Source organism: Podarcis muralis, chromosome 11 (genome assembly GCF_964188315.1).
Source record: "Podarcis muralis chromosome 11, rPodMur119.hap1.1, whole genome shotgun sequence".
Taxonomy (NCBI): Eukaryota; Metazoa; Chordata; class Lepidosauria; order Squamata; family Lacertidae; genus Podarcis; species Podarcis muralis.
In genome coordinates this window covers 66,122,002-66,147,313 of record NC_135665.1, presented here as the reverse complement: position 1 = coordinate 66,147,313, position 25,312 = coordinate 66,122,002, and the positions used below count along the sequence as shown (strand labels likewise).

At 52.0% G+C, this 25,312-nt stretch overlaps 1 protein-coding gene across 9 annotated transcripts in view; it reads right to left on the bottom strand.

Annotated features, from left to right (window-relative positions):
* The window catches only part of UNC13B (unc-13 homolog B), a 158,258-nt gene that overhangs the window by 38,573 nt on the left and 94,373 nt on the right, over nucleotides 1–25,312 (bottom strand). For all 9 annotated transcript variants that reach the window (XM_028748795.2, XM_077936599.1, XM_028748802.2 and 6 more), the window contains 9 exons: nucleotides 21,303–21,381; nucleotides 18,538–18,612; nucleotides 17,401–17,620; nucleotides 13,790–14,017; nucleotides 13,527–13,668; nucleotides 7,040–7,209; nucleotides 5,351–5,466; nucleotides 3,172–3,335; nucleotides 1,342–1,492 (listed from right to left, as the gene is read on the bottom strand). In XM_028748795.2, coding sequence (XP_028604628.2) covers nucleotides 1,342–1,492; nucleotides 3,172–3,335; nucleotides 5,351–5,466; nucleotides 7,040–7,209; nucleotides 13,527–13,668; nucleotides 13,790–14,017; nucleotides 17,401–17,620; nucleotides 18,538–18,612; nucleotides 21,303–21,381 — 1,345 coding nt within the window. The remainder of the gene's footprint in view (nucleotides 1–1,341; nucleotides 1,493–3,171; nucleotides 3,336–5,350; nucleotides 5,467–7,039; nucleotides 7,210–13,526; nucleotides 13,669–13,789; nucleotides 14,018–17,400; nucleotides 17,621–18,537; nucleotides 18,613–21,302; nucleotides 21,382–25,312) is intronic.

Here is a 25,312-nt window from a genome sequence, read left to right as displayed (position 1 = left end):
CATATTCCAGCCGGGCAAAGGCACCCGAGCAGGGCGTGAAGCAGGGCCCTTGAAGGGGCGTGGCTTAGGGGGAGAGGGGCGTGGCTTAGGGGGAGAGGGGCGTGACCTGCACAAAGTCCAGACTGTGAAAGAGATGCCCAAGGGCCACATTGGGCCCCCATGGTGGCAGAGGAATCTGCCCTGAGGAGGGCTGCTCTGTCAGGAAATAAATCGGATCCCTTAGGAATCACCCCTCTGTGGGGGAAAAGAATCCCATGAAGATTTAGAGCAGCCCCACTTACTTTAGAGTAAGGGAAAACATCCAATCAGTGTTATTTTGCAACTCTTGAGGCCTTGGAGATTTGAAAGGATTAAAAGGCATTTTCACTGCCCACTTTAAAGGGCTGGTACATCACTGCTTGGTTTCGTTCTCTGCTTTAAAACCACACAGCGGCACCACAAACAATTTCGAGATTGTTACATTACCAGGCATGCAACATCAAAAATCCACTTTGCAAAACAACCGCATGCAAACACCAATTGATTCATTTCAGGCAGAGCAGGCCCCTGGCATTGTTATAAGAATTCTAAGGTCTCAAATATAGAATAAATATTTATAAATGCACACACATCTAAATATATAAGCCATGTGTCTGAACTAGTACAGGAGAGCAATCCTGAAGCCATTCTGACTCTTCCAATGACCTCAAATATTCCTCTGCAGTAAGGGAGGCAAATGGGGAAAGCCTTCCCATTGTCTTCCTGTCTTAAGGACGTATTTGTGGGTGAATAGGGCGAGCCTGTGACCTGGATTCAGGAACTAAAGGATTAACCATCACAAAAGAATGGCGAGAGTACCCGGGTAATGCAATCAGCGGCCATTATCAGGTATCCTGGCAGACAGGATTTCTGCTGTAAACTGCCTCCTTCTGTGATGTATGTATGATGATTTGGGGGTGGTCTTTGGCTAAGGGGGTTGGGCAGTGTCAAAAGTCTTTAAAGGTTCCTGCACACTTTTGTTCAGGGTCTCTCCCCCCTAGGAAGGAGCGGGGAGAACTCTGTTGCAAGAGAAAAATAAAGATCTGCCTTGCTTTCCACTGGATCCTGCCTCCATCCATTCTTCTCTGACTGACCATGGACTTAGGGGACTCAGAATCCCAAGGGGAGTTGGGCAGCAAAAGCCAAACCTCAATTTTTACATCAGCATCACTCGGGCGAGTGTCTTTGTGAGCGCAAAGGAACTTGCCTTGGCAGGAAGAAGGGGCAGCTTTTCTTCCAACCCACAGAATGATGTTCCTTGTCCCCTTGAACCTGGACCCACAAGCAAGCAAGCAGGGTGGGCGGGGCAGCAGAGGCACTTACCCCAAAGTTTGAAGCCGAGAAGCGGTCGGAGGCAGACACGTTGGTGGAGGCTGTTGTGTGAGCATAGTAAGCATTGATGTTGGCCAGCAAGGTGCTCATCACCGCTGGCACCCCCGGGCACATGTACTTGGAGGAGAGACATGCAAAATGCCTGGGGGAACAGAAGCCATGGGGCCATCAGGCAGAAGCTGCAGGGATGCTCAGAGCCATCTCAAGGAAGGACATGCGTAAGGTGCCTTTTATCTTCAAAAAAGACTCCCCTTCTCCCACCAAGCATCAACCCAACCTCTGTTGTGCCAGAAATCACAGGGTGACTGAGATGCTGGGGGCGGGCAGCAGCAGCAGCTCATCCACTCCAACACACCCACCCCTCCCTGCAAAAGCCAGGCCACAGGGCGCAAGGCAAGAGCAAAAATCTCCTCCGCCCCCCCATGCTTCCTCCAGAGCAAATGGCTCCAGGTGACTCAAGAGAGTGGATGAGGCACCACGCTATGGGGGTGGAGAGGGGCCTCAGGATCTAGCAGAGAGGCTCAGGTGTGTGGGGGGGGGAATCCCACTCATAACCCATAATAGGCACTGAAGATGAGCAAGACCCATCCCATGATCCATCCCAAACAGAATGACACAGCAAAGAGCTTCACACCATACAGAACCCTGGCTGCAAGTGGGCCGGTGCCAGGTGGTCCAGATGCTGCCAGGAAAGGTGCAAAGTCCTCTCTGCCTGACCCCCAGCACCAACGAGGCCACAACAGGGAGCACGGCTAACTAGCCTGCTGGTTTTACAGACCGCCTTAAAAGATGCGCCAGAATAAGGAAGCAGCTGGGAATAAACTTATCCAGTGGCCAGGAACCTCCCTGCCTCTGCCCAGCGCTCTGAGCGCAAGGACATTCCCAACGGCCAAGCCATCCTTCGCTGCCTCTCCTGGGAAGCAAATGCAGCAGCAGCAGGAGGAGGAGGGCTCTCCCCACCTGAGACTCCCAGGACCTGGGATGCAGAGCAGAGCCTCCTGTTGCTTCAGCTCCTGCTTGGAATCTGGAGCAAGGGCCTCTCTGCTCCGCTCCGCCCTTCCCCTCCAGCAACTTTCCAGCAAGACTCGCTCAGCCTCTCTCATTCTCGCCAACTCTATTAATTAGAGAGTGCTTCTCTCCTGTCAGTCTCGTGACATAATCCCCTTTCAAGCACTGTTTCCCCTTATTTATAGCAGTTTTTCTTTGATTGTTTACTTTAATCATCCCACAAGCTCTAGTGCTGGGGGAATGAGTTTTAAGTTTTCCTGCGGGAGGGCTTCTTTTCTGCACTTTAATGAGAGCAATTAAATGAGAAAATGCAAATGAGGCCACTTCCTTCCTGAGGATGGCAGGATGAGCCCAGAGGAACCTACAAGCTCCCTGAGCCTCCCTGGGGGACCTGGATACAGTTTCCCCAAGGGGAGCACCAGACGTATTCTGCTGGAGCCCCAGCCCCCTCCATCCCCACCCGGCCCTTTCTCTGGCATCCCAGAATAAGGGAACAGCATTAAGACACAAGGCAGCAGAAGCAGAGATCCTGCAGTTGGCAAAACTGGCAATTTAAATGGACGTATGCAAGGAGGACTCTGAAGGCCGACAAAGGCCAGGATCATATTCTGCAGAAGAGTTTGCAGAAGGCAGGTTTTTAAAGGACGATGGTTCTCAAAAGTCCCGCCATCACAACTTCCTGAGCTGCTCTCAGACCCGACTTTCTCGCATCAACGACAAGCCCGCCCCTTCCTAACCAGGAAACCTTGCCACAATGGACCTTTCAGTGGCACCCGGGATGAAAGGGATGCTCAGCACCGGGCAGGAACTCACGTCATGGCCTGGTAGATGGACTCGATCCCGTAGCGCATGGCAAACTCGTCCACAATCTCCTGGCCCGTCTCGTCAAAGTAAACCTTCCAGGCATCGTCCCCTTTGGCATCAGGAACCTTCACCACCCCGTTTCCTTGCACATCTGTCAGGTGGTGGAAGAGGTTCTGGAGCAGAAAAGGAGCAGACCAGCACATCAACGCAGGGGCTGCTGCTGCTGCCACAGACATGGACACAGCACTGCTTCGAGTGTGGACCCAACACAAGGTCGGAGTGGTACACAGCACCCTCATAGTTAGGTTCCCTTTATCATTGACATACATGGGGTACTCTTAAAGAACTCAGAAAGGGAAGAGCAGCTGTCCAGTGGCCAGAGTCCACCTGCCTTCGTAGCTTGGGGAAACTTGTGGGGTTTCGTCCCCCACCCTCACCTTCCCCCTGGCCTGAAGGCTGCTCTCTCCCCCTGCACTGCATCCTGACAACCTCTGCTGTCCCATCCAAATCTTTTCTGGTTAATCAACCCCTTCTGCAGAAAGCGAAAGCTCAAGGTGAGGGCTATTGCCAAGAACTTGTGTGAAGCGTTCAAATCCTCTCTGGGTGACCTCGACACCCTTTCTACTTCACAGGGGTGTTGTGAAGATACAATGGGCAGGGGATCAAATCAGGGCATGTCGCCTGTGAGCTCTGTGCAAAGGTGGGATAGAAGTGACTATAGAGATGCTGCCCTCGATGCCTGAGTGGTGGCATGCAGGGTCCAAAATGCTCCTCTTCCGTGTCTGAGCTACCAAGATCAGTGTGCTGCTTCTCTCCAACTATCCCTCTGCGTGGAGTTTCCATTTCCCACTCGCAGCTCCCCTGGCCTGATCCAGCAGGCTCTTCTTCTGTTCTCCACAAGCGATCAGGAAACCGTGATGGGGACAGAACCAGGTCACAGACTGGGCAGCTCTGCTGGGCAGGCAAACCCAGAGAAGGTTGTGAGGCCGGCCTGGAGCAAAGCGCTTCCTTAAACAGGCCAGGCAGCCCCAGAGGATGAGCCAGTTGATGGCGAACCAGCTTGCCTGCTTCAACTCAGGTGGAGTTTGAACCACACTTCCCAGAGCAAAATGGGACTCCCTAAAGCGACCCCAATTAACCCCCCTTTTGGAGGGGCTATGAAACCATCAGGTGGCCGGGCAGAGAAAGAAGGCGAGGAAATGGCTTAAGCAGATCACATACTGGTGTCCTGCTAGACATTCATTACTGGCCAGCTTTCTGTTCTTCGCTGCTGTCGTGCAAATGAATTTCCTAATGACATCCCCGCTGGCTCAATTTCGGGCACAAATCATCTTTGAGCTTTCCGTCTTGTCAGGCTGCTCAGGGACAGCTCTTGTCCGCTCTGGGGCTCAGTAATGAACAGTCACACCACTGCAAAAGGCCCTTCAGCCAACGCAGCCTGAAAAGGACAATGTTGGGAAGATGGGAGTCCATCTTCCTTTCCATTTGGTCCTGGTTGAAACTTTGAGGACATGACCGTCTAATCATTGCAGAACCAGGATTCTTCCAGGACTTTAATCGGAGCCCAGAGGCTGCAGTGCAGGAGATGCCAGCAGGCCACAAACTTGCTCATTCCTGAGCAGCAACTAAAAGTCAGCTAATAAATAAGCAAAGGAAAGGGACGTGCCTCTCTTTCCCTAGGCAGGGGGCCACCCTGCACAAATCGAAGCAGGCTGTGCCCACAGGAGGAGACTGTTTTGGGCAGCAGCCTGCAAATCTTTTCTGGAGAAGCTAACAAGGCGCCTGAAGCCAAATCAGGACCTGGCATTCAGAGGCATCCCTGCCACCAGCAAAGCCAAGGAGCCTCGTAGCCATCAATAGCCCTCTCCTCCTCCTCCATGAATCTGCTTCATCCTTCTTTAAAGCAGTCCAAGCTGGTGGCCGTCATGGCGTCTTGCAGGAGCGCAATCCATAGCTTAAGCATGTGTGAAGAAGGACATGCTTCTGTCTGTCTAGAATCTCCCCCCATTCTGCCCCACTAGCCTGCCAGCTTCCCCTGGAGTCCAAGAGACGCAAGCAAGAGAGAGGGGTTTCCAGAGTCAGAGGAACCGCCTTTGGGGATGCTGAATTCGCTGTGCCACAACATTTCTTTTTGTAAGAGGAGAAACGACGCTGCCGCCTTGGGCCTCCACCATGCTGCGGAGCTTACCTCATGAAGGCAGGTGTACTGGACATGGTAAGGGGCCACCTTTTCTTCACCTTTAATCTCCACGTTGATCTGCAGGCGGATGGCACCGGACACGGCAGACTTGTCTGTTCTTTTTTCTAAAAGGAAAAACGCGCCCATTTTCAAGAGGGAAACCCTGAGCCTCCCCTAACACAGTTTGGGTGTCCACAAAAGCACAGCAAGGTTGGCTGGAGGAAGAAAGGGGAGCGGCAGCCGGAGCCAACCCTGCGAGGGTTAACGTAAAACAAACAGCTAAAAGTATTATTAAGAGAAACTAGATAATTTAAAGATGGAGCAATGTGGGAAATGCAGTATGGAAATTTTAAACAAAAAGAAACCACAAAACGAGGGAAGGAAGTCAAATATATGTGTATCAGAAATGTATGTGATTTGTGTCTTTGTAATTTGTATGTCTGTAAGTCTTTGAAAAACCCAAAAAGAAGAAGAAACCTTTTCTTTTAAAAAGCAGAGTTAACCCTACGCTCTGAACGGCACCCCTTCCCCCATTTGGGGGCCTCTTAAAAGACCAGCGTTGGGGCTCTGCAGACAGAGAGCTGTGCAAGCAAGACAGCCCTGCTCCGGCCTACCTGGCTCACAAGCAAACTTTGCAGCCCATTCTCCATTCTCTGCAGCCCTGTGTCCCCTCGGTCACTGCAGTGTCAGTGGCAGGATCCTGCCCTTGGCTACAAAAGCCTGGAGTTGGAGGCCTTGGGCTTCAAGAAACTGAAACAGCCCTTTGCTCCCAGGGGATCCAATTCCAGAGGAAGGAGACAGGGGAAGAGGCAGGAGAAGACTTCCATGTCTTCAGAGCCCTGGGATGGCTCAGCCAAGAGTCAACTCAAGGATGCCTTGGGAACACCTGCCTTGGAGCTGCCCATCAGGAAGATGGAGAACAGGACAACTTCACAGGCTGTGAGAGTGACACAGCCAAGTGCCCCTCTCTGAAATGTCCCCCCCCCCCCACAAACCTTCCCTCCCCACGAGAGCCCAGGCCAGAAAGCAGGAGACGGCTCAGCAGAGCAGGGGGGCAGCGGAGGACTCTTGCAGGCAAGCAAGCCCTCCCCCCAAACTCAGGCACCATCTGTCTGGAGCTCTCACCAAGCCAGACTCTTCCCCAAATATTGCTGCCTCGTGGGGGGTGTTAAGGAGAGGTGTCTGCGGACGGCTTTGCTTCTGCCCACAACACTCTTCTGGGGGAGTCTTCGCGGCAGCTGTTCTCTTGCTTGTGTGCGCAGCGAGAGGCAGCGGATCTGGGTTCTGAGCCCAGTCAGAGGTTGCAGACACTCCTGGCAGTGCAGCCGAGTCAGAGCTCAGAAGGCAGCCCTGCAGGGAAAGGCTCAGGGAAGCCACTTCTGGGGCCTCTCTGCCAGACTCTGAGAGGGCTTCCAGGTGGAAAGATTTTGCAGCTTGTATTTTTGAGGCCCAGCAACTAAATTATTGGCTGAGCACAGACTGAAGTGGGTCTCTCTCTGTGTCTCTCTCACACAATTTCCCTTTATTTTTGAAGGTAGTCTGTCCACATGTCTACAAAGCTATATTTCCAACTGAAGCGAAGCAGCGTAGGCCCAAGAACGTTGAACCTGCCTACAAAGCAGACGTTCTACCCCTGAGCTACGCCCCGTTTCCCATTCAGCATCTGCCTAAATGCCAGCAAGCAAAGAGGTTTCTTACCCAGGTTGTACCAGACGTCCATCTCCCCACTGAGGGTTCGCACCTCAATAATGGTCTGCCCCAGAAAGTCATCAGACTCCCGTTTCAGCCTCTGTTTGACCCGGGACTTGATGTCGTCGTCTTCGTCCCAGACCCGCACTTTGATCCGATCGGAGGAATTATGGCACTCACTGAAAGCAAGCCAGGGAGAGGAGACCATGGGCGTGAGGAGGCTCCACAAGGCTGCCTGGGAGGGCAGGGAGAATGGCCCCCTTCCTCCCTGTGCAGTGCGGGACAGCAGGGGACGGAGTCAAGATAACAACAACAACAATTTATTATGTATACCCCGCCCATCTGGCTGGGTCTCCCCAGCCACTCTGGGCGGCTTCCAACAGAATATTAAAAGACAATAACCTATTAAACATTAAAAGCTTCCCTAAACCGGGGTGCCTTCAGATGTCTTCTAAAAGTCTGATAGTTGTTTTTCTCTTTGGCATCTGGTGGGAGGGCGTTCCACTGGGAGGGCACCACCACCGAGAAGGCCCTCTGCCTGGTTCCCGGTAACATCACTTCTCGCAATGAGGGAACCGCCAGAAGGCCCTCAGAGCTGGACCTCAGTGTCCGGGTAGAACGATGGGGGTGGAGATGGTCCTTCAGGTATACTGGACCGAGGCTCCAAGAGCTCCAAACGAGCAGCGCACCAGCCTAAGTCTCAAGATGTTCAAGGAGGGAGCGCACTGTCGTGTAGCTCAGTCTCCTGCCTTAAAAAAGTATCTCCCTCACTCCTCCACTGCCCCAAATGCCCTCTGCTGTATAAGGCTCAGCTTTCCTAAAGAAATGCACCATTTGCTGAGGAAAGGAGGAAGGATTGAGGGATTCCAGGCCAAAGGAAAAAGATGCAAAGCCACCACTTTGCATCCTTCCTCACATCCAGCTGAAATCTTGCACATATAAGCTGAGCCCGCCAGATGATGTTTTCCCCACCCAGAAGGGCCTGGAGATCTCTGCCAGCTATGAGGTTGGGAGACCTGAGACTTCTCAGAGGGAGACAACTGGCAGAGGGAGCTGGGCTCTGCCCGGCCACCATCTCTTTCCCAGGCAGCCCAATATGATGTTTCCTCAAGATGTGAAGACAGGCTGCCGTTTGCTTTTCACATCAGTTTAAAGCCATTGAGTCTCCAGTCGATACAAAAACAACCCTGCGTGTGATCTTGGCACGGAGCGTGGACAATCCCCAGCAGAAGCTGAGCTCATTCCCAGGGGAAAAAGCTGCAACCCTCTTCCTTGGTCCTGGATCCCCACAGGAAAGCTCTTTCGGAACCTGTCCGCACGGCTGCTTATTGCGACACAGGTAAAAATCACTTGACATGAACATTTGCCACTCCTGCGGCTGTTTCCTGGGGTGCTACACTGAGCAGAAAGGAACCAAGCCAGCATCTCACAGCTTGCTCTTGAATCCTTATGGAAAACCTGCTTTCCAGAGGCACGCAGCCTTTTCAGAAGTCATTCTGGAAGCAATCTCTGGTGTGCAAATGCGATACTGAAGCCAACCTGAAGGTACAAGGGGCAGAGGATGCATGTGTTTGGACTAAGGTCATTTTTGGGTCCACCTCTCTCCCCGCAGCCCCAAAACAGGTAGGGGTGTGTGTGTGTGTGTGTGTGTGTGTGTGTGTGTGTAGCAAGACAGGCTGGCTCCTGTGGCAAATGTCTCAGCTCACAAAGGGCAAGCGACAGAAAGGACAGAATGAAAGGCAGAGGCCCAGGTGGACCCGTGATGGGAACAATTACTCATCCTAACCAGCCCTGGCAACTACCCAGCCTGGGGAGGAAAACGCACGACCTGCCTCATCGCAGAGCCTGTGCTCAAGGCTTGGGATTTAGCCTTTTTAAGAAAGCACCATCTGTTGCCAAGCAACCCGAAGAAAATGAAGAAGAAAGTGAAAAAATGGGTCATGGGCGAACTGCGAAGCTCCTGTCAATCAGGACAGTGGCATTTCCCTCGCTCTCCCCCAAGCCTTTGCGGGGCTTCCAGTTGCCTCTGACCTGTAACTCGGGATCCATTAATTGACACCTTTTAAACTCCTGGCAATTTGTACGGCTAAAAGTGAATTAAATGAGAGACGTTCCCAGGGAGGCTGCCGCCCATCCGAAACCTTTCTGCCGTCAGCTCCCACTGGTAAGCAGAGCTCCATTCCGACTCACAGAAGGCCTCTCTCTGAGTGGGCTCCTCTCGCTCCCCAGGGGTAGCACTGCTCTGCCCTCTCTGCCAAGAGGGTGGGCCAGGGGGTGCCACCTCTCTTTTCAGGCTTAGAATCATAGAAGTGCAGAGTCGGGAGGGACCCCAAGAGTAATCTAGCCCAACCCCTGCAGTGCAGGAATCTCAGCTACTCTGGAAATGCTGCATCAAGCAGGCTTCTTGAGAGTCAAACGCACCAGTAGTTGGGGTGTGTGTGTGTGTGTGTGTGTGTGTGTGTAGAGAGAGAGAGCCTGAGACACATATAATAAGCCCAAACACTGTGTTTCACAGAAACTCCAGTTTCTCCTTTTAGAAACCCCCATCCAACTTGGACTCCCTTCTCTTTGAGTATTTCTGAGCATGGGAATCTCACCCAGCAGCTCCTTAAGCTTTTTGAAATTGGCCTTCTCAGAGCCAGAGTGCAGGCTGGACCTCACCTTCTTGGCAGAGTTTGCATTCCAACAGATATCAGGGAAGCTGAAGTCTCCCATGACTTCTATATCTCTCTTTTCTGAATGGTTGGTAATCTGCATCACCCAAGCCTTCAGTCTGGCTTGGAGGTCTACAGCAGACACCCCCCAGTAAGGTGCTTCTGTCTCCTATAGTTTTTACCCCTATACTCTCAATCTGTTTTCTATGCTCCAGTCATGTATTTCTTCACAAGTCTACACATCCTTCACACAAGACGCGACTCCTCCTCTCTCAGAACCACACTCTGTGCATTTTTAACAGGATGACACTGCAAGTGGTCAAATGTGGGCGGTCTCTCTCTGCCCAAGTCATGCCAATGTTCCAGAAGCTGCCAGGCATGGTATACTTCCAGCCACGTGGCAATGTCGCTGGGTGCTTTGTGGGGAGGGGGAGGGGAGTTAGCGGGGTACTTTTGTGATATATTTATTCCTTCGCTACCAAAGCCAGTCCAGCTGCTACAAGAGATGAGATGCCTCCCTGCAGCTGATGATCAATATCAGGTGTAGATGAGGCAGCCGCATGTAACAGTTTTGATTACCATTAAATCCTCTCGAACTAGCCAGCTGGGGGGTTAACTACAGTGTCGCCGCTTAAAAGCTTCCGCCTGGCTCTGTAATCTTTCTTGCAGGGGCCCAGCCTATTATCACGCTCAGCATCTCACCGAAATCCTGTGTTTATGCGTGATTACTCCCCTGATGAGCTGTGCTTTCTGATTCCCCCTTTGAGACAATTACATCTGGAGACGTCAGCAGAGGTTCGGCGTGCCCATGTCTCGGCTTTCCAGCTCATCAGCTCTTCTGCTTTCCCAGGTGCTGACATTGAACAGACAGCCAACGTCCTGAGGAAACTGGCTTCCCAGCCCAGGGGGAAGAGAAACTCCACTCCCGGTGCTGAACCTGCCCTGGGGTAATGGGAAGGGTCACTGGGTGGCAGCTGGGATCTTCATGCACCCCTTTCAGCCCAACACAAACCATCTCTCCTCCATTCATGCTCTTAAACCTGGAGGTGTCTCCGCAAACTATCGACGGGTTGCAGAATACTTTGTAAGGAACCCATCAGGCCTCCTGTGGAGAATTCTAAAGAAAGACCAGGAAGGCTTCCTCACCCATCCAAGCAAAAGCTTAGTCTTTGTAACATGCACAATTTTCTTGAAAACACAAACTGCATCTTACACTCAGAATGGAGTGAGATCCACCAGCTGAGCTGCTCTAGCTCACAGAAAACCCACTTCATCCATTTTCATTCAAACTCTGCTCTCAAGGAAGAAGAGCCTTGGCAGCTCAGATAGCCGACGAAAGTACCAAACGAAAAGGTCCCTTGGCTGACACTTAGGGGTCTTCTGGGGGTAATGGGGCTCCTTTGCCCAGGGAGGGAAGAGGCCAAGAGGAGGAAGGGAAAAGCTGGCCAACTGCTGTCGAGGAGGAGACCTGAGTGCCCATCGAACAAAGCTGTTCTGCAGCAGCCGTCTCCGCTTGAGGTTTAGCGTTAATTAAATGTGAAACGACAGCAGCAGCAACTTGAGGGCATCTCTTGTTAACTTGGCAACCACTTTGCAGACTAACAAAGTCCTTAGCGGCAGCTTTCCGTGCTCTCTAAGTCACTGTGCTGCCCGCCAGGTTTCACGCCACTTGGGCACAGATACAGGGGTTGCACTGTTAACCGAGAAGCACCCTGCAGGCACCCTGCTGCCCTTGCTAAAGCAAGATGAAGGGAGCATAATCCCTCTAACCAGGGCCGGCCCAAGACATTTGGGCACCTGAGGCGAACCACAAAATGGTCTCTCCTTCCCTGCTTGGGAATAAGGGCTGAATGAAGATCTACATCCATAACAAGGGGGGGGGGGGAATAAAGATCTACATTGGGATCTGCTGCACTGTGGATCTTGCCGCCCGAGGTGGTTGCCTCACCTTGCCTCATGGGTGGGCCGGCCCTGCCTCTGACAAATAGAGAACCAGAGGCCCATATAAGTTTACTTTTCCCCTTTGCCTTGTCCTGAGAGCAGCTTACAAATAACCACTTAAATATCACTGATTTCAATAAAAGGAGCAAAAGTAGAAACAATACTCAAAAGTACTAAAAAATACAGTACAAATAAATATAAAACCTGGTAATGATGACGGATCCCAAGTTCTGTTAAAAGGTCAGGAAAGCAGGAGGCTTAGCAGAGAGTAATGAGGAGGCTGGGTCAATGTGTCTGGAGCAGGCAAAGAAAGTGGGACAGCCCCGCAGAAAAGGCCCTCTCTGCAGTGACAGCCCCCTCTAGCTTCTGAAAGGGCCTGATCCTATCTCCACTGAAAGGGAGGTTCTTACAGGAAAAGAGCCCCCAGGCTATAAATACAGTGGTGCCCCGCAAGACGAATGCCTCGCAAGACAAAAAACTCGCTAGACGAAAGGGTTTTCCGTTTTTTGAGTCGTTCCACAAGACAAATTTCCCTATGGGCTTGCTTCGCAAGACGAAACGTCTTGCGAGTTCTTGTGAGTTTGTTTCCTTTTTCTTAAAGCCGCTAAGCCGTTAATAGCCGCTAAGCCGCTAAGCCGTTAACAGCCGCTAAGCCGCTAAGAGCCGCTAAGCGCCGTGCTTCGCAAGACGAAAAAACTGCAAGACGAAGAGACTCGTGGAACGGATTAATTTCGTCTTGCGAGGCACCACTGTAGCTTTCTTGGTTAGAGTCAGCACTTTCCAATGGAAATCAGAAGCCAGTGAAGTTCCCCCAAATGAGTCCCAGCCAATATCTTGGCTGCTGTGCTCTGGAATAACCGACGTTTCCAAATGTTTTGCATAGGCAGCCCCATATATACCGCACAGCAGTCCTCCAACTGGGTGTTACCACAGCATGGATATCTGAGACAACACCATCCCTTCCCAGAAGGGGAATCAGGAGTCGGTTCTACTTAGGCATCTCTCAGCAAAGCTGGCTCAAAAGGCAGCCCTGAGCTGCCCACAGGGGAAGTGCAGCCCTGTCGTCTACCTTTCATGGTCCAACACATCACCCATCAGCAGCACCTCCACCTTCCCTGGACTGAGCCCCAGCTCCTCAGCCCACACCCAGCCCATCATGGAGCCCAGACGTCCGCAGCCTCTTCGGGATCAGATGAAAAGGCAGATACCCAAATCCCTGGCAAACCTCCCCTGTCGGTTTCAAGAAGACGTTGAAGAGCTCGGGGGACAAGACAGAGCCCTGCAAAGCTATACTGTACAATCGCCGGAGACTGAGCACCACCTTCTCAATCCAATAGTCAGAAAAGAGCAGCTCCGCCCTAGCACCCAATCTCCAACAGGTAATTCAAATGATCACCGCAGTTGTACCTCCTGCCTCTACCAAGCAATTTCACTACACAAACCAGACAAGAAGCCAGACAGCTGGGCCCCTTTCATCTGTCTTTCTCCAGAAATGCCTGTAGGTGGCTGGCTACCCCCTTCTTGCGCCCCTGGATGCTGCTATCTTGAATCAGGGCTAAATAGATTAAATGTGTATCATCACCACCACCACCACCATCACACTCACCACCACCACCATCATTAACAACAACAACTTTTGGCCTGTTTATTATTATTGAGATATTTGTGGGGGTTTTTTTGTTGTTTTTTTAAAAAAATAATATTTATTAAGATTTTACAGACAAAAAAGAGTTACAAAATTAAAAAGGAGCAAGTAAAAAAGTAACAAGTAACAAGTACTTTTTTATTATTGAGATATTTGGCAGGTATTTGCCCCCCCCCCCCAGGTTTTTTGTAAACAAAAAGGACAACACGGGAATCTATGAAAGAGGAGTGGGGGAAAACAACACACAAATACTTACAAGTGGAACTTTTCATCCCAGATGGGATTCAGGTTCCCAAATATTGTTTTTGTTCTCTTCTTTGTCTTGCCGACTTGGACTGTCACGTATGGGTCACTGGACCCCGTTTTGTCCTTGGCTTGCAGGCCTTGCGCACAGACCACTATGGGGGGAAAGGTGAAGGTTCAGAAAAACACATCATTGTAACAAAGAAAGACACGAGGCAGTTCCAGGAGCAGCTAAGGCACCTTCACCCCCCCAACGGCTCAGGCCGCCTTGCTGACCTGTGATGGTGATTTTGGCTGACCACTTGGAGGTACCGTCCAGAACGCTCTGCTTGACCGTCTTCATCTGCTGAGAGTGGGTCATTTTGCTCTCACTGAAGACATCTCTGATCAGATCAAAGATCTCTGGTTTGTTCCTCTCTCGGATCTTCATGCGATCCTTCATGGCCATGATGATGTTCTGGGTGCGATCCTCGGCCCCATGCTTCGAGCTCTTCTCTGCCGCTCCTGCAAACAATGCGGAAAGGATTAGCAAGGGAAGGCTGGCAAGGAGCTGACCCCGTTGATCTGGCTGGAAAGAGGGCCGGGGACCAAAACTGCTCTTGGAATCATGCTAGCTTTCCAGGAAGGAGGACCCAACTCAGTTCCCCTAAGCCAGGGCTGTGTGATATGCAAGACTGAGATTCCTGATGCCACCCAAGGCTCAAATGCGATAGCTATGTAGCAGTCAGAAACAGAGCACTTGTTGCTAATGGGAGAGCCGCATGGGCACACACAGACAGGCAGATAGAAACAGCGTTTATAAGTAGAGGCTGAGTAGGGGGAAAGGGGATCCTGCTAGCCTGTAACTTAAAGGTCTTTTCCTGGCCAGATGACAGAACAACATCCCAGCCTCAGGAGACCGCCCCCCCCCCCGTGGCTTCTGGCTCCCCCAGCATCTTGCGCACAAGGAGAGGGAAGCCTCCAACGGAACCTGCTTGCTGCACAGGAACTGGGGATCCCCTCAGGAGTTTTCCCCCAAGTGCCATTTGCCTTAGTAGAGAAATGTGCACCTTCCTCCTGCTGATGGTATGGGGGACATCTGTTAGGTAGGAGGGTAATGCCTGAAAATGATTTGTTCTTGGAACCCTAAAATAGGCTTTGCGATTTAAAATAAAAACCAGCGTTCCTTCTGCTGCCCAAACATTTCTTGACAGAGAGCCTGTGACGAAACTGGCGCTCACAAAGGCGGCACTTCAATCACCGCCTGAACACTCAGCACCAAGGTTTGTAAAAGGAAGAGAACGAGAATTCCCAGCTGCATCAAGCTGCCCCTTTTGCTGAAACAACCAGAGCGGAGTCGGAAGTGAGCCAGCTCCCAAAGCGGCTGGTTGGCTTCCAGGGCTTGAGTCAAGGATGCTGCAGCCTCACAGCTAAAAGCCCTGCAAGATGCGCCAGGGAGGGGGGCACCCTCCTCTCCCCCCCCCCCTTACCTTCATTAGGGGAAATAGTCTCTACCCTCTGTTCTGCCGGGGGGGGGGGGGGTTGAGGATGGTTTGTAATGCAGCTCCAGACCTTAACTGAACGTAGGCAAGCTACATGCTACTATCAAATTCAATTCAAAATGGCGCAGAACTGGCACCAAGATAAAGTGTTTGCATGAACTACGACTTAAGAAATAAGGATATGAAACCTGAGAAAAGGGGGCATCCAAATGGCAGAGTCTGTTTTCAATCCTTTGTTCTCCTGCAGGAGGATCCCAAAGTGTACAGACTTTTATGTATGTCCAAATAATGCTCCCATGGCATTCATGGCATACAAGCAACTGTTCTGAGCCCCTGTGAACCACTGCTCCTGCCCTGAGAGGAGGCCGCAGTGTCAGCAGCTGAGGCTGGACCAGGTATCTGGCTCCCAGCTGGATGCCCAAGCACCTACAGAACCAGAGTCTGGACCATCCTGGGCGCCTTCTCCCGGGGGGCTCAAGGAACCCAGTGCCTCCCCTGCTGCCTAGACAGTCGGACAGCACCAGCCATGGAGTGCAGGAGAAGCGCTTGTGTTCAGACCACAGAAGGCCTACTACTCCAAAAGGGGTCAGAACCTCGGAGGGGCAGATTTGTGGGCTTGAAAGGGCCACAGTTCCACCTCCAACCCTCTGTGGAGCAAGTTGCTCACTGGGAGCTCTCCTTGGTGCTGCGGAAGCCCACCTGCCTTGCTCCACCGGCTCCTCCTTGGTTGGGACCACAACAAAGCCCAATCCCAGCCACTTCAAGTCACAGATAGAAAAGGGAACCTGCAGAGGAACAGACTTGACTTCTGGTGGGAGTGAACTTGCTCCCTTCTCTAAATGTTGACATTTGCAGCTGCAGACTCTTGCCATCTAAATTACTGCACAAACTTTGCTGCTTCTCCGGGCGCAAGAGTTCTCATGCAGCAGAGAGGAAGACACAGCAACAGACATGGCAAGGATTCGGCCTAAAATTTGTCCAGTGCAGGACACTCCCTCTTAGTGCTTTGCCAAGGTCCTGGACTATGGTCTCTCATCTCTGCCCTGTTCCACACACCCCACAGATTTCCTTTCTGCATTCAGAAAGCAGGCCTCTTGACAAACCATGGTTGTGATTCAGATGAATAATATCAAGCAGCAATGACCTGTCTAGTTCAACTCTAGGAAAAGACGGGCTGAGCAGGCAGCCTCAGCAAACTGCCAGCAGTGGGTCAACTCTCAGAAAACCAAACCAAAATTAGGCCTCATAGCTTCCCTGCAGGATTTGCCATCTGGGCATCAATGCACCTGCCGCACCTGTTGCATTCAAAATGTGAGATTTCTATTTCTGTGAAGCTGCAAACCAGGTGGACTTCTTTTTCTTTTTTACCTCCCTCCCAGAGCCATCTGTCCTTCACAAGACAAAGGAGGCAATTTGCACACACAAAAACAAGCGGCAACTCCTCCTGGGACTCCATGGTTGAAATGATATTCAAAGTGATCCACCGAGACCAAAAAGCTACTTGGCTAAAACATTCAGGAGCCAAGAGCAGAGGCAAGAAAGGAAACACAAAGCCAGGCTGAGTATTGATGTCCTTCCATCAAGGGAGAGGGATGGGGCCAGCCCAGAACAAAGCTACTGCCCAAAGTGCCAGCTTTTCTGAGCTTTAACTCTTCCCAAAGACAGGAGGCCAGAGCGGTCAGAAGCTAACAAGGAAACAGCTTGTTTTCCCCATGGAGGGGGAAAGAGACCTCTCCTCCAAGAAGAGAAAGACAAGAACACAGCTTTCTATTTGTGATACAGACAGAAACCCACAAGAGTAAACTTAGTTTATTTTGGCTTTTCCTTCAACAAAAAGGAAAAAAGGGGGGGTGCTCCCAGGACAGCTGACATCAGTGCACAACAGTGGACTGTGTCAGATCCAGAGGGGAGGTTACCAAGCAGTCAGATGCTCTCAGTCTAGAGAGGACACAGCTGTCTGCAAGGTCTTCTGGCCCCTGAGGTCACTTGGGTCTCCTGTGCCAAGGCTGGGTTGAAGAACATCTCCACCTCCTGCAGGGCAGAGCTGGCTCACCTGCATGTCCCACGGCAGATGCTGCTGGACTCCAACTCTCCTGCGCCCCCAGGCCCCATGGGACGAGGGGAGCTGTAGCCCAGCAACACTTGGGGGGGGCCACCTATTACCCAGCCCCATCAGAGCAGACGAAGCACCATCACCAGGGAGACCCAACAGTGTCTTGACCGCTGTTCAGAATCTCAAGAGCCTTCTCTCCATTTCCTCGCCCCCATTTTTTAAGCCTTTCCATTCATTTGCCTCATTCCTCAAAAACAATCCACTGAGAAACGCAACAAACGTGGCTGCCCTACAGGCCCCCACCCACCACCCCCAGCAGTTCTTGCCCCACAGGAAAGGGAGGGGCTACTCACTCTGCAGGCAGTCGGCATTCAGCAGATCTTGGCACTTCTCGTGGCATTTGACCCCACACTCTGTGCAGCGCATCCCTTGCCGTGCGATGCCCCACAGCAGCCCCTCGCACTCGTAGCAGTAGGTGGGGGTGGTGGCTGTCCAGACCTCAAAGTTGTGGGGGGTTGTGCAGGAGATGGGGTAGATTAAGGCTTGCAAGGTCTTCTTATATACATGTGATTTCTGAAAGAGGAAGGCACAGGGAGTCACGGCCTGCACAGGGGAAAGGCTTCAGCACGAGCGGCTGCAATTGTTTCGTTTAGGGATCAGGCCCCGTTTTCTTGAAGGGACAGAATACGGGACCCTGCCACACCTGCCAGATTTATGGGATGCCTGCCGGGGTCAGCCCTGAAGCAGAGCCGCCCTTCCAGGCTGCGCGCAGAGAGCAGCACTTACAGCAAACAGCTACTTGCCAAACTCAGCAAGGACGTGTTCAGGGCCAGCGTTTCCAAACCAAAAGAGGCCGGGGGGGGGGGGGGATACTTCATCGCAGGAGAAGATCTCCTTGTGTGTGCTAGCTGCCCCTAGTAACCAAAGCCAGAGTGGTGGGGCCTGATCCACGTAGGCTGAGCAAGCAGAGCCTTCCTCTCCTGTGAGCTTCCTTTCAACAAGGCCCGGCAACTGACCAGGCCAGCAATGCCTGCATTGTGTCGTGGTGGCAGCGTGTGGGGAGCCCTCCATGGCCCCTGCCCCATCGCCCCTAAGAGCTGGGCCCTGGGCAGCACTTTCAAAGGACAGGCAAGGAGCAGGAGACTTGATGGAAGCAGCAGCACAAGAGCTGCTCTGTTCCGTCTCCTCAGGTGCTGCTGCTTTTCCTTTTCCTTTCAGCAGTCCCACGTAGGTAATTAACCGCCCCCCCCCGGCACACACCCCATTGTTCTTGTAATGGCTGTTCTGTGGGAGCAAGTTCAGCTCTCTTGGCTGCCTTTGAAAGTCTCCCCCTTTCATGCTATTTTGATCTCGCCTGTGCCGACGAGGGCGGACTTTCCAGCCAGCTTCGCTCTGAGCCGGCTTTTGTGCTCCACGGAGAGCGTGAGGGGCACTCGGACCACAGGCCGGGGCCTGCCAGAAGGCGGAGGCGAGCTCTCCGGCTCCCTTACCAGCTCCTCGTCCTTGAGAGACGTTCGGGTGGCCATGGCTGAGGTAATTCCGGCCTTCCGGGACTGGACCAGCGACTGGGAAAGAAAAGCAGCCTCAGTTACTCTGCACCCTTGTGCTTCTTTCCAGAGCATCGTTCACAGCTCAGGGTGGTCTCTGCGCATGTTGCTGACCCCCAAGTCAGACGCCCTGAGCTCCTTGAAGGGAGGGCAGGAAGCCAAACTAACAGGAGTGCAACAGGAGAGAAGAGGCTTACATGCTCTGCTCTGCCATTCCCACCACAGCTCCTCTGCCCCTGAGAGGAAGAGTTGCTAGTCGGCCCTTCCTCGTGTCACAGGCAGGGCACAGAAGGAAGGTCCAAGGGGGATCACATAAAGGGATCCAACAGACCTACTGAATCCAGCCTTTTGCTTGGGAAAAAAGGCAAGATGTACCCAAAGGATCCCCAACAGATAGATTTTTGCCCAACGTTTTGAGGGCAGCCTTCAAGGAAGCTGACCTCTTCCACTGCAGGATACAGTTTGGACCTTCCCCGCAGGCTGTGGGTGGGGGAAACCAGAAATTCTCCTCCATGCAAGAGAGACCACCGGGACCAGAAGGGGCAGGCACCACGCATGGAGGGTTGAGAAAGGGAGAAGTGGGCATGCATGTCTGGATCCGTCCGCATGCCATGTTTGGCAGCCACTGACTGAAATGAGCTTGCCCACTGGCTGCTCCCACTGCCAAGTGCACAGGGGGCCAGGAGGCGGATCAGGGCCTCATCCACGGAGCCCCTCAGGCAAGGTGATGATGCTCACTCTGAAGGTGGCCCAAGCCCCCAGAACTAGGGCCATTTCACAGCAAGACTGTGTGGGATCCTTAAGGCACTGATGGGCAAGGAAGGGGATTGTGGCAGGGTATCTCCATTGAGCAAGCTGCAGAAATAAACAAAAAAAAAGGGGGGGGAGGGAACAGCCACCAGAAAGGGAAATGCAACTAAATAGGTGGTTGTAGGAAGGAGTGTATGGTTGGATCTCCACTTACCATGGCCTGTAGGAAGAGAATGTCAGCATACAAGAGAAGCATAACAGGTTAATTCCATTAGTCCCCCCATCGCTAAAGCTACAAACACATTGCCCAGGCTTCCTCTTTGCAAGGTTACAAATGCAATTCTCCAGTTAGCTATTATTCTACGCTGTGTGGATTAAGCAAGACTGATCTTGCTGCCAGTGCAGAAACTAAGTTCACGGCTTTCCTTTCCTTTTGCAGAAATGTTTAGGAAGTACTACTCCCATCTCAGTGTCTAGAGGAATTGGTGACATTGGCCTTAGTCAATGCTACTGATAAGGAAGTGGAAGTGGGGGGGGGGGAAGGAAGTGGAAGGACTCTTGTGCTCATCTAGTGTGTTCCTGAGTTGTTGTTAAGTCTCAGTAATGTTAATCGAAACCTTTCTTGCTTTTAATTGTGCAGCTCTGAAAAACTATGGAAGCCTTATAACCATCCAGTGGCATAGCGTGAGTTGCCAGACCCAGGGCAAGGCAAGTATCCTTGGCACTGCCCACTGATAGGGTGGAACGAAGGGGCAATAGCTCGGTGCCCTACCTGAGTGGCAGCAGCGGTGCCCTGTGAGTATCAAGCATGGCGGAGAACAGGACAGGGGATTGGTATCTTTCTAAAGCCCTTCAGGGGGCACCCTAGCAACTAGCTGTCGCCCAAATCCTCTCCTCAGTCCACCCTGTGAACTTTGGGGAATTTTCTGTGTGAGGGGGAGGGACTACGATTGATTTATTATTGCTACTTTTTCTTTTCTTCCTTTCAAAATTTTGCACCTTAAAGACTTTTGCACCCAGGCCAGCTGCCCCAGTGACCCTGCCCACCACACTATGTCACTGTAGCCAACCAAATGGCACAATTCCTCTATATAAAGAAATCTCCACAACTTGTTTGCCATCCCCTTTTCACCAGTTTCCAATACATGAGGCAAACACCCAAAGGAGCCATTGTTCAGAACAAGGCTCTTCCTGAGGCCTAGGTTTAAACCTGCTGTATGTAGCCAATTCTCTTTCCAAATTTGTACCCCCCTCTTAGAGCACCGCCCCTGCCTTCACCCACTGCCCATGACTCCCGCTTTGATGTTTTCTGGTGTGTTTTGAACAAAGATTTGCATCGCCTTGATTTACTGACTCTGATAATCTCTCCACCGCCTTTCTCTGCCAAATGCAAGGCATGAAAGCCGGCCCTTCAGTCATGAGTGAGGCCTCTCTTCAAGAAATCAGTGTCGGATTGGGTGGAAGAGACAGAGCCCTCATCTGGGCAAGAGACCATGTCATTTCCAAGTTGCATGTGGCACACAAGACCCTGGGAGGGCTAAAGAAATGCTGAACGGCGGAAGCAGCATATAAAGCGAAACAAGCAAGACTTGAAAAGGGGACAGTCTGCAAAATACAACCACACAGCAGAGAGAGGCAAACGTGACACTAACACATTTGTTTCAGAGTCTACAAAACAGAGGAAATGCTTGGGGAAAGATTTGTCTCTTCCCCGCCTTCCTCGCTTTTAGCTTAGCTGGACTGAGGGCAGGAGGCTGCCATGCAGAGGCCTCTGGAGAAAACTTGCTCCATCAAGAAGCTGCAGCTTTTCAAATGAGAGTTTGCCAGGAATCCACATTATCCAGGTTTAACTCATCATAAGAGTCTTGTTCCTATAACATTTCTGCACTTGAAGGAAAAGCAGTAAATACCACTTCCATTATATTCATGGAGGGGAGATGGGGGGCAGGAAGTCTCACCAGGTCACTGACAAGTGGGGTGGGCTTCTTCTTGCGCAGGTCAGGCATGCTGTCGATGCCATAGAGACCCCCGGCTGGCCTAGAAAGCAAAGGGGGAAATGAATGAGGGCAAGCAGTGATGGCACGCCACAAGTTATATAACCTGTCAGCCAGATGCTCTTGAGGGACCCAGGTGAGGCCTCCTGCAGACTTAAGACTCACGCGGCCAATGCAGGATCTCGCCTTGGCCTGGAGAAACCAACACCTAAAAGCACATCAGTTCAACAAGGCAAGAAATGCTCCACGCTACAAGGAATAACCTTGACGTGACTGAATGCCGAGCGGCTTTTGTGCAGCTTTAAATCTGTGAATTATTCCCGTCAGTTCAGGTTACACAGCACAGGCGCCCCTGACAGTTCTGAAATCAAGGGCGCCTTGCTCAAATCCACCCCATGTACAAATTAAATCAGGTTTTGTTCTCTTCTTTCCTCCAAAGAGGCATGGCAAGCGGCAATGGGGAAGGTGTCAGAATTCATCAGGCCATCATGGCAGCACACTCTTTGAACTCCAAAGAGCCACAACAGGAAAGCTCTTCAGACTCCTGTAATCTACATTTTAAAAGAGAAAAGCATCTGCTCATCAGGAGAGCCAGCGAGGAGGAGGAAGCCCTTCCCATTCCAGACCCCTCTCTTGGATGGGGGAGAAGATTATCTGTGGATTTGGGATGAGAGCCTTAGACAGGTTTGGGCTTCAACATGATCTGATTCTAACCTGTGGCCCTCCAAATGCTGTTGGGCTACCATTTCCATCACCTCTGCCCATTGGGGCAGCAGCAGGAGAGCAGAAGAGTCTGGCTGCCCTACAGGCCCAATGCCTGCCTCCTTTCCCGCGGTGGCAAACTCATCAGGGAATAGGCAGAGCTCGCATTTTGTGGCCCAATCGGTATATAGAAGCACATGTGCTACTTTAATGGCATTTGCCTAGTTTGGGCATATTCTTTTCGGACTCCTCACAGCCCCGTTTCCTTCTTTCCTCCCTGAGCCATACATGGCATCACCACCCCGGGCAGATCACTTAGGAGCACGTTAAAAAGGCCCAATTCCTTCACACACCACCCTTTGGCAGTGAGGCAGGCAGAAATTCTGGCAGGCAAGGGAAAAATGCAACCATTTCACTGCTCTGGAATCCATCTCTGCTGCCTCCCTGTTGCGCTGCAGGTGAACAATAACACGGAGTGAAGCTGTCAGCGAAACTTTAAATATTGCTGTACTAAGTTACATATATTTCACATTGAATAACTCCGGGGAGTGTGTTATCTGCACTGTGCTGGAAGTCTATTGCCCTCAGGAGAACGCTTGTCAGCTTTGATAATACCTTGTCACGCTGATGCGCACAGACGCTTGGAAAAACGTGAGCGGCAAAGTTAGAGACGAGCGGATGGGGATAATTGGCTTGTGCGCAACAAGCACACGGCTAATTATCTCTGCAAAGGCAGCAAGGAAAGGAACCTCAGACCCAAGCCAGGAAGCCTTTACCCAGAAGGGAGACAGGATTCGGGGCACAATACTGCCCCCCCACTCAGCACATTTCCCCTGGATCCAGACCCCCCATAGGTTTCCTTCCTCATCTCCCCTCAAGCTGGACGTCCTCCAGTCTCCTGACCCCGGCTCCTTTCTTTCCCTCTCCAGCCGCCCTGCCTTGCTCCTGCCCTCCTGCTCTTTGCTTCCACTTCCATTTGCTCAAGAGTTTTTACAGAAGGGGGGAAGCGGGGGTTAGAGAAGGAGGTCATGGCAAAGCTTATGGGGCCCAGCCTTAGGGGGTTCTGCAGAGGGACAATGGAGGAGAGCAGTGCCCAGGCTAGCGGCCTTTGGGATCATGTGTCCACACCCCAAAGGCTCCATTTCTGTTATCTATGATGGCAACAGGTTAAGCAGAAAGCCAGAGAAGGTGCCTTAGGGAGCCAGCTCACACTAGCAAGTTAGTGCAAGTGGCCCCAGTAAAAAAGGTTGGTCTCTTGCTTAGGACAGGAGGTGGTGGCGGTGGCTCAGGCAAGCATGGAGCCTCAGCTTCAACTCTCTGTCTGACACCCTCCCTGCAGCCTCTTCTCCAAGGCACCATAATAATAATATAATAATAATTTATTATTTATACCCTGCCCAACTAGCTAGGCTTCCCCAGCCACTCTGGGCGGCTTCCAACAAAATATTAAAATACCGTAATACATCAGACATTAAAAGGTTCCCTAAACAGGGCTGCCTTCAGATGTCTTCTAAAAGTCTGTTAGTCGTTGTTCTCTTTGACATCTGGTGGGAGGGCGTTCCATGACCTCAATGACGCTGCCCCCTGCAAGGCACACTTTTGGCCAGGATAACTGCCCAGCCACTGCCCAGGGCTGGCTGATGCTTCTGTTCAGCAAGGGGAGGGTGGGGGGCTTTTGAGTTTTCCCCTAGTTACAGCTGGCATGGCTGGAGTGAAGCATGCTGGGGTACATCTGCCCCTCTTTCAAGGCAGCTGAGTGTGTGCATTTCACAAGCAGCTCATGTGAGGAGGCGCTTCGCACACTCGAAGAAACAAAAACAGTTCCCTTGCCGCCTCTGGGGTGATGGTCCACGAACCTCCCAGCACAGGGGGAGTTGCTAAGCAGCGCAGCACATCTGCGGGTGTGGCAGGAGGAGACGAAAGAGAGAAGCCAGCTCGGGAAAGAGGCTCATTGAAATTAAAGCCTCCCCTCGTTTAATTTCATGTTTGATTAGTTTTGCCTAATTCATTGTTTGGAAACCTGATTTATATGCAGGGAGAGAGGCAAGTCAGTCTCAGCAGTTGTTTCGGGGTGGAGCTTCCAGTGCCCCCCGCTCAGTCCCGCCGGCTGCAACAGCACACCAGCCCTCGGAGGGAGCAGAATTCAAATATTACAGATCAAAGCCATATGGCTCTCATCAAACACACGAACACATTTAAAATCAAACAGCATGTAAAATGGTGCCTTCCCGTCTTTCTCCTGGCAAGCCTTCAGTTCCTAATGGGGGAAGGCGGCAAGAGCAGGTGCAGAGACACCCAGGAGGAGGAGGAGGAGGAGGAGGAGGAGAGAGATCACACCAACTTCACCGGCTGCCCTCAGAAGGTCCTTTGCAGGGCAGGCAAGAAGCTCCAGGCCAGCCCCTTAAGAGAGAAGCTGGTGGGGCTGCAGCTGGAAGAGGCACAAGTAGGGCTCCCCACCGTCCCTGCCCTGGCCTGCCCTCCAACTCCAAGGGAAGCAGAAATGGGGTCTGCCAATTCACACCTGCCCACATTTCCCAATGCAGCCACAACCTCGACAAGTGGTTGTGTGCACAGGAACCTTATTTTGCCACATTTCCTTCACGGAAGCGGTAATCCATATGAGCAGTCTATGGTGGGCGAAACCCTCTCTTCCCTCTCTTGCGCAGGGAGGAAACGAGTCTTCCGTAACCCAGGGACTCAAGGAAGAGGCTGTCCTCTTGGCACAAAGTGGGGGGGGGGAGATGAGAAAGGACTTTCTCACACAGTGCACAGGTCTCTCTTGGGGTACTTCTCAAAGGAACGGCCTCTATGCAGCCTGAGAAAAGCAAAGGGGGGCAGGCTCCCACCAATACTGCTGGGAACCTCAAGGATTTTTTTGGGTGGGGGGTTCAGCGGCGTGGCTCAGGGAGCAACCTGCAGGCCTGCCGCAGTGCTCAGGGGACTCAGCTACATAGGTGGGCTTGGGCTGGGTTTGAAGCTTTGAGGGGCTGCAAGGGGGGGGGGCGTGAGGCTCAGAGAGGGGCTTGGAGGCAGGGAGCTCTGGGAGCAGGACCAGACGGGGGGAGAACCAGCCAGAGAGGTGGGGAGGGTGCAGTGGAGTAAAGAGTTCGGGGTGGGGCTAAGTTTTGCTCAGAGCAGACCCCCTGAAATGATCTAACTTAGCGTCTGCCTCCCTCCCTGAGTAATTGAAGCTCATGCACTAACATGGAGACTCTGAGAGGCTTGTGTGCCATTATTACTTATTAAATTACTATACTGCCCTTCATCTGAGG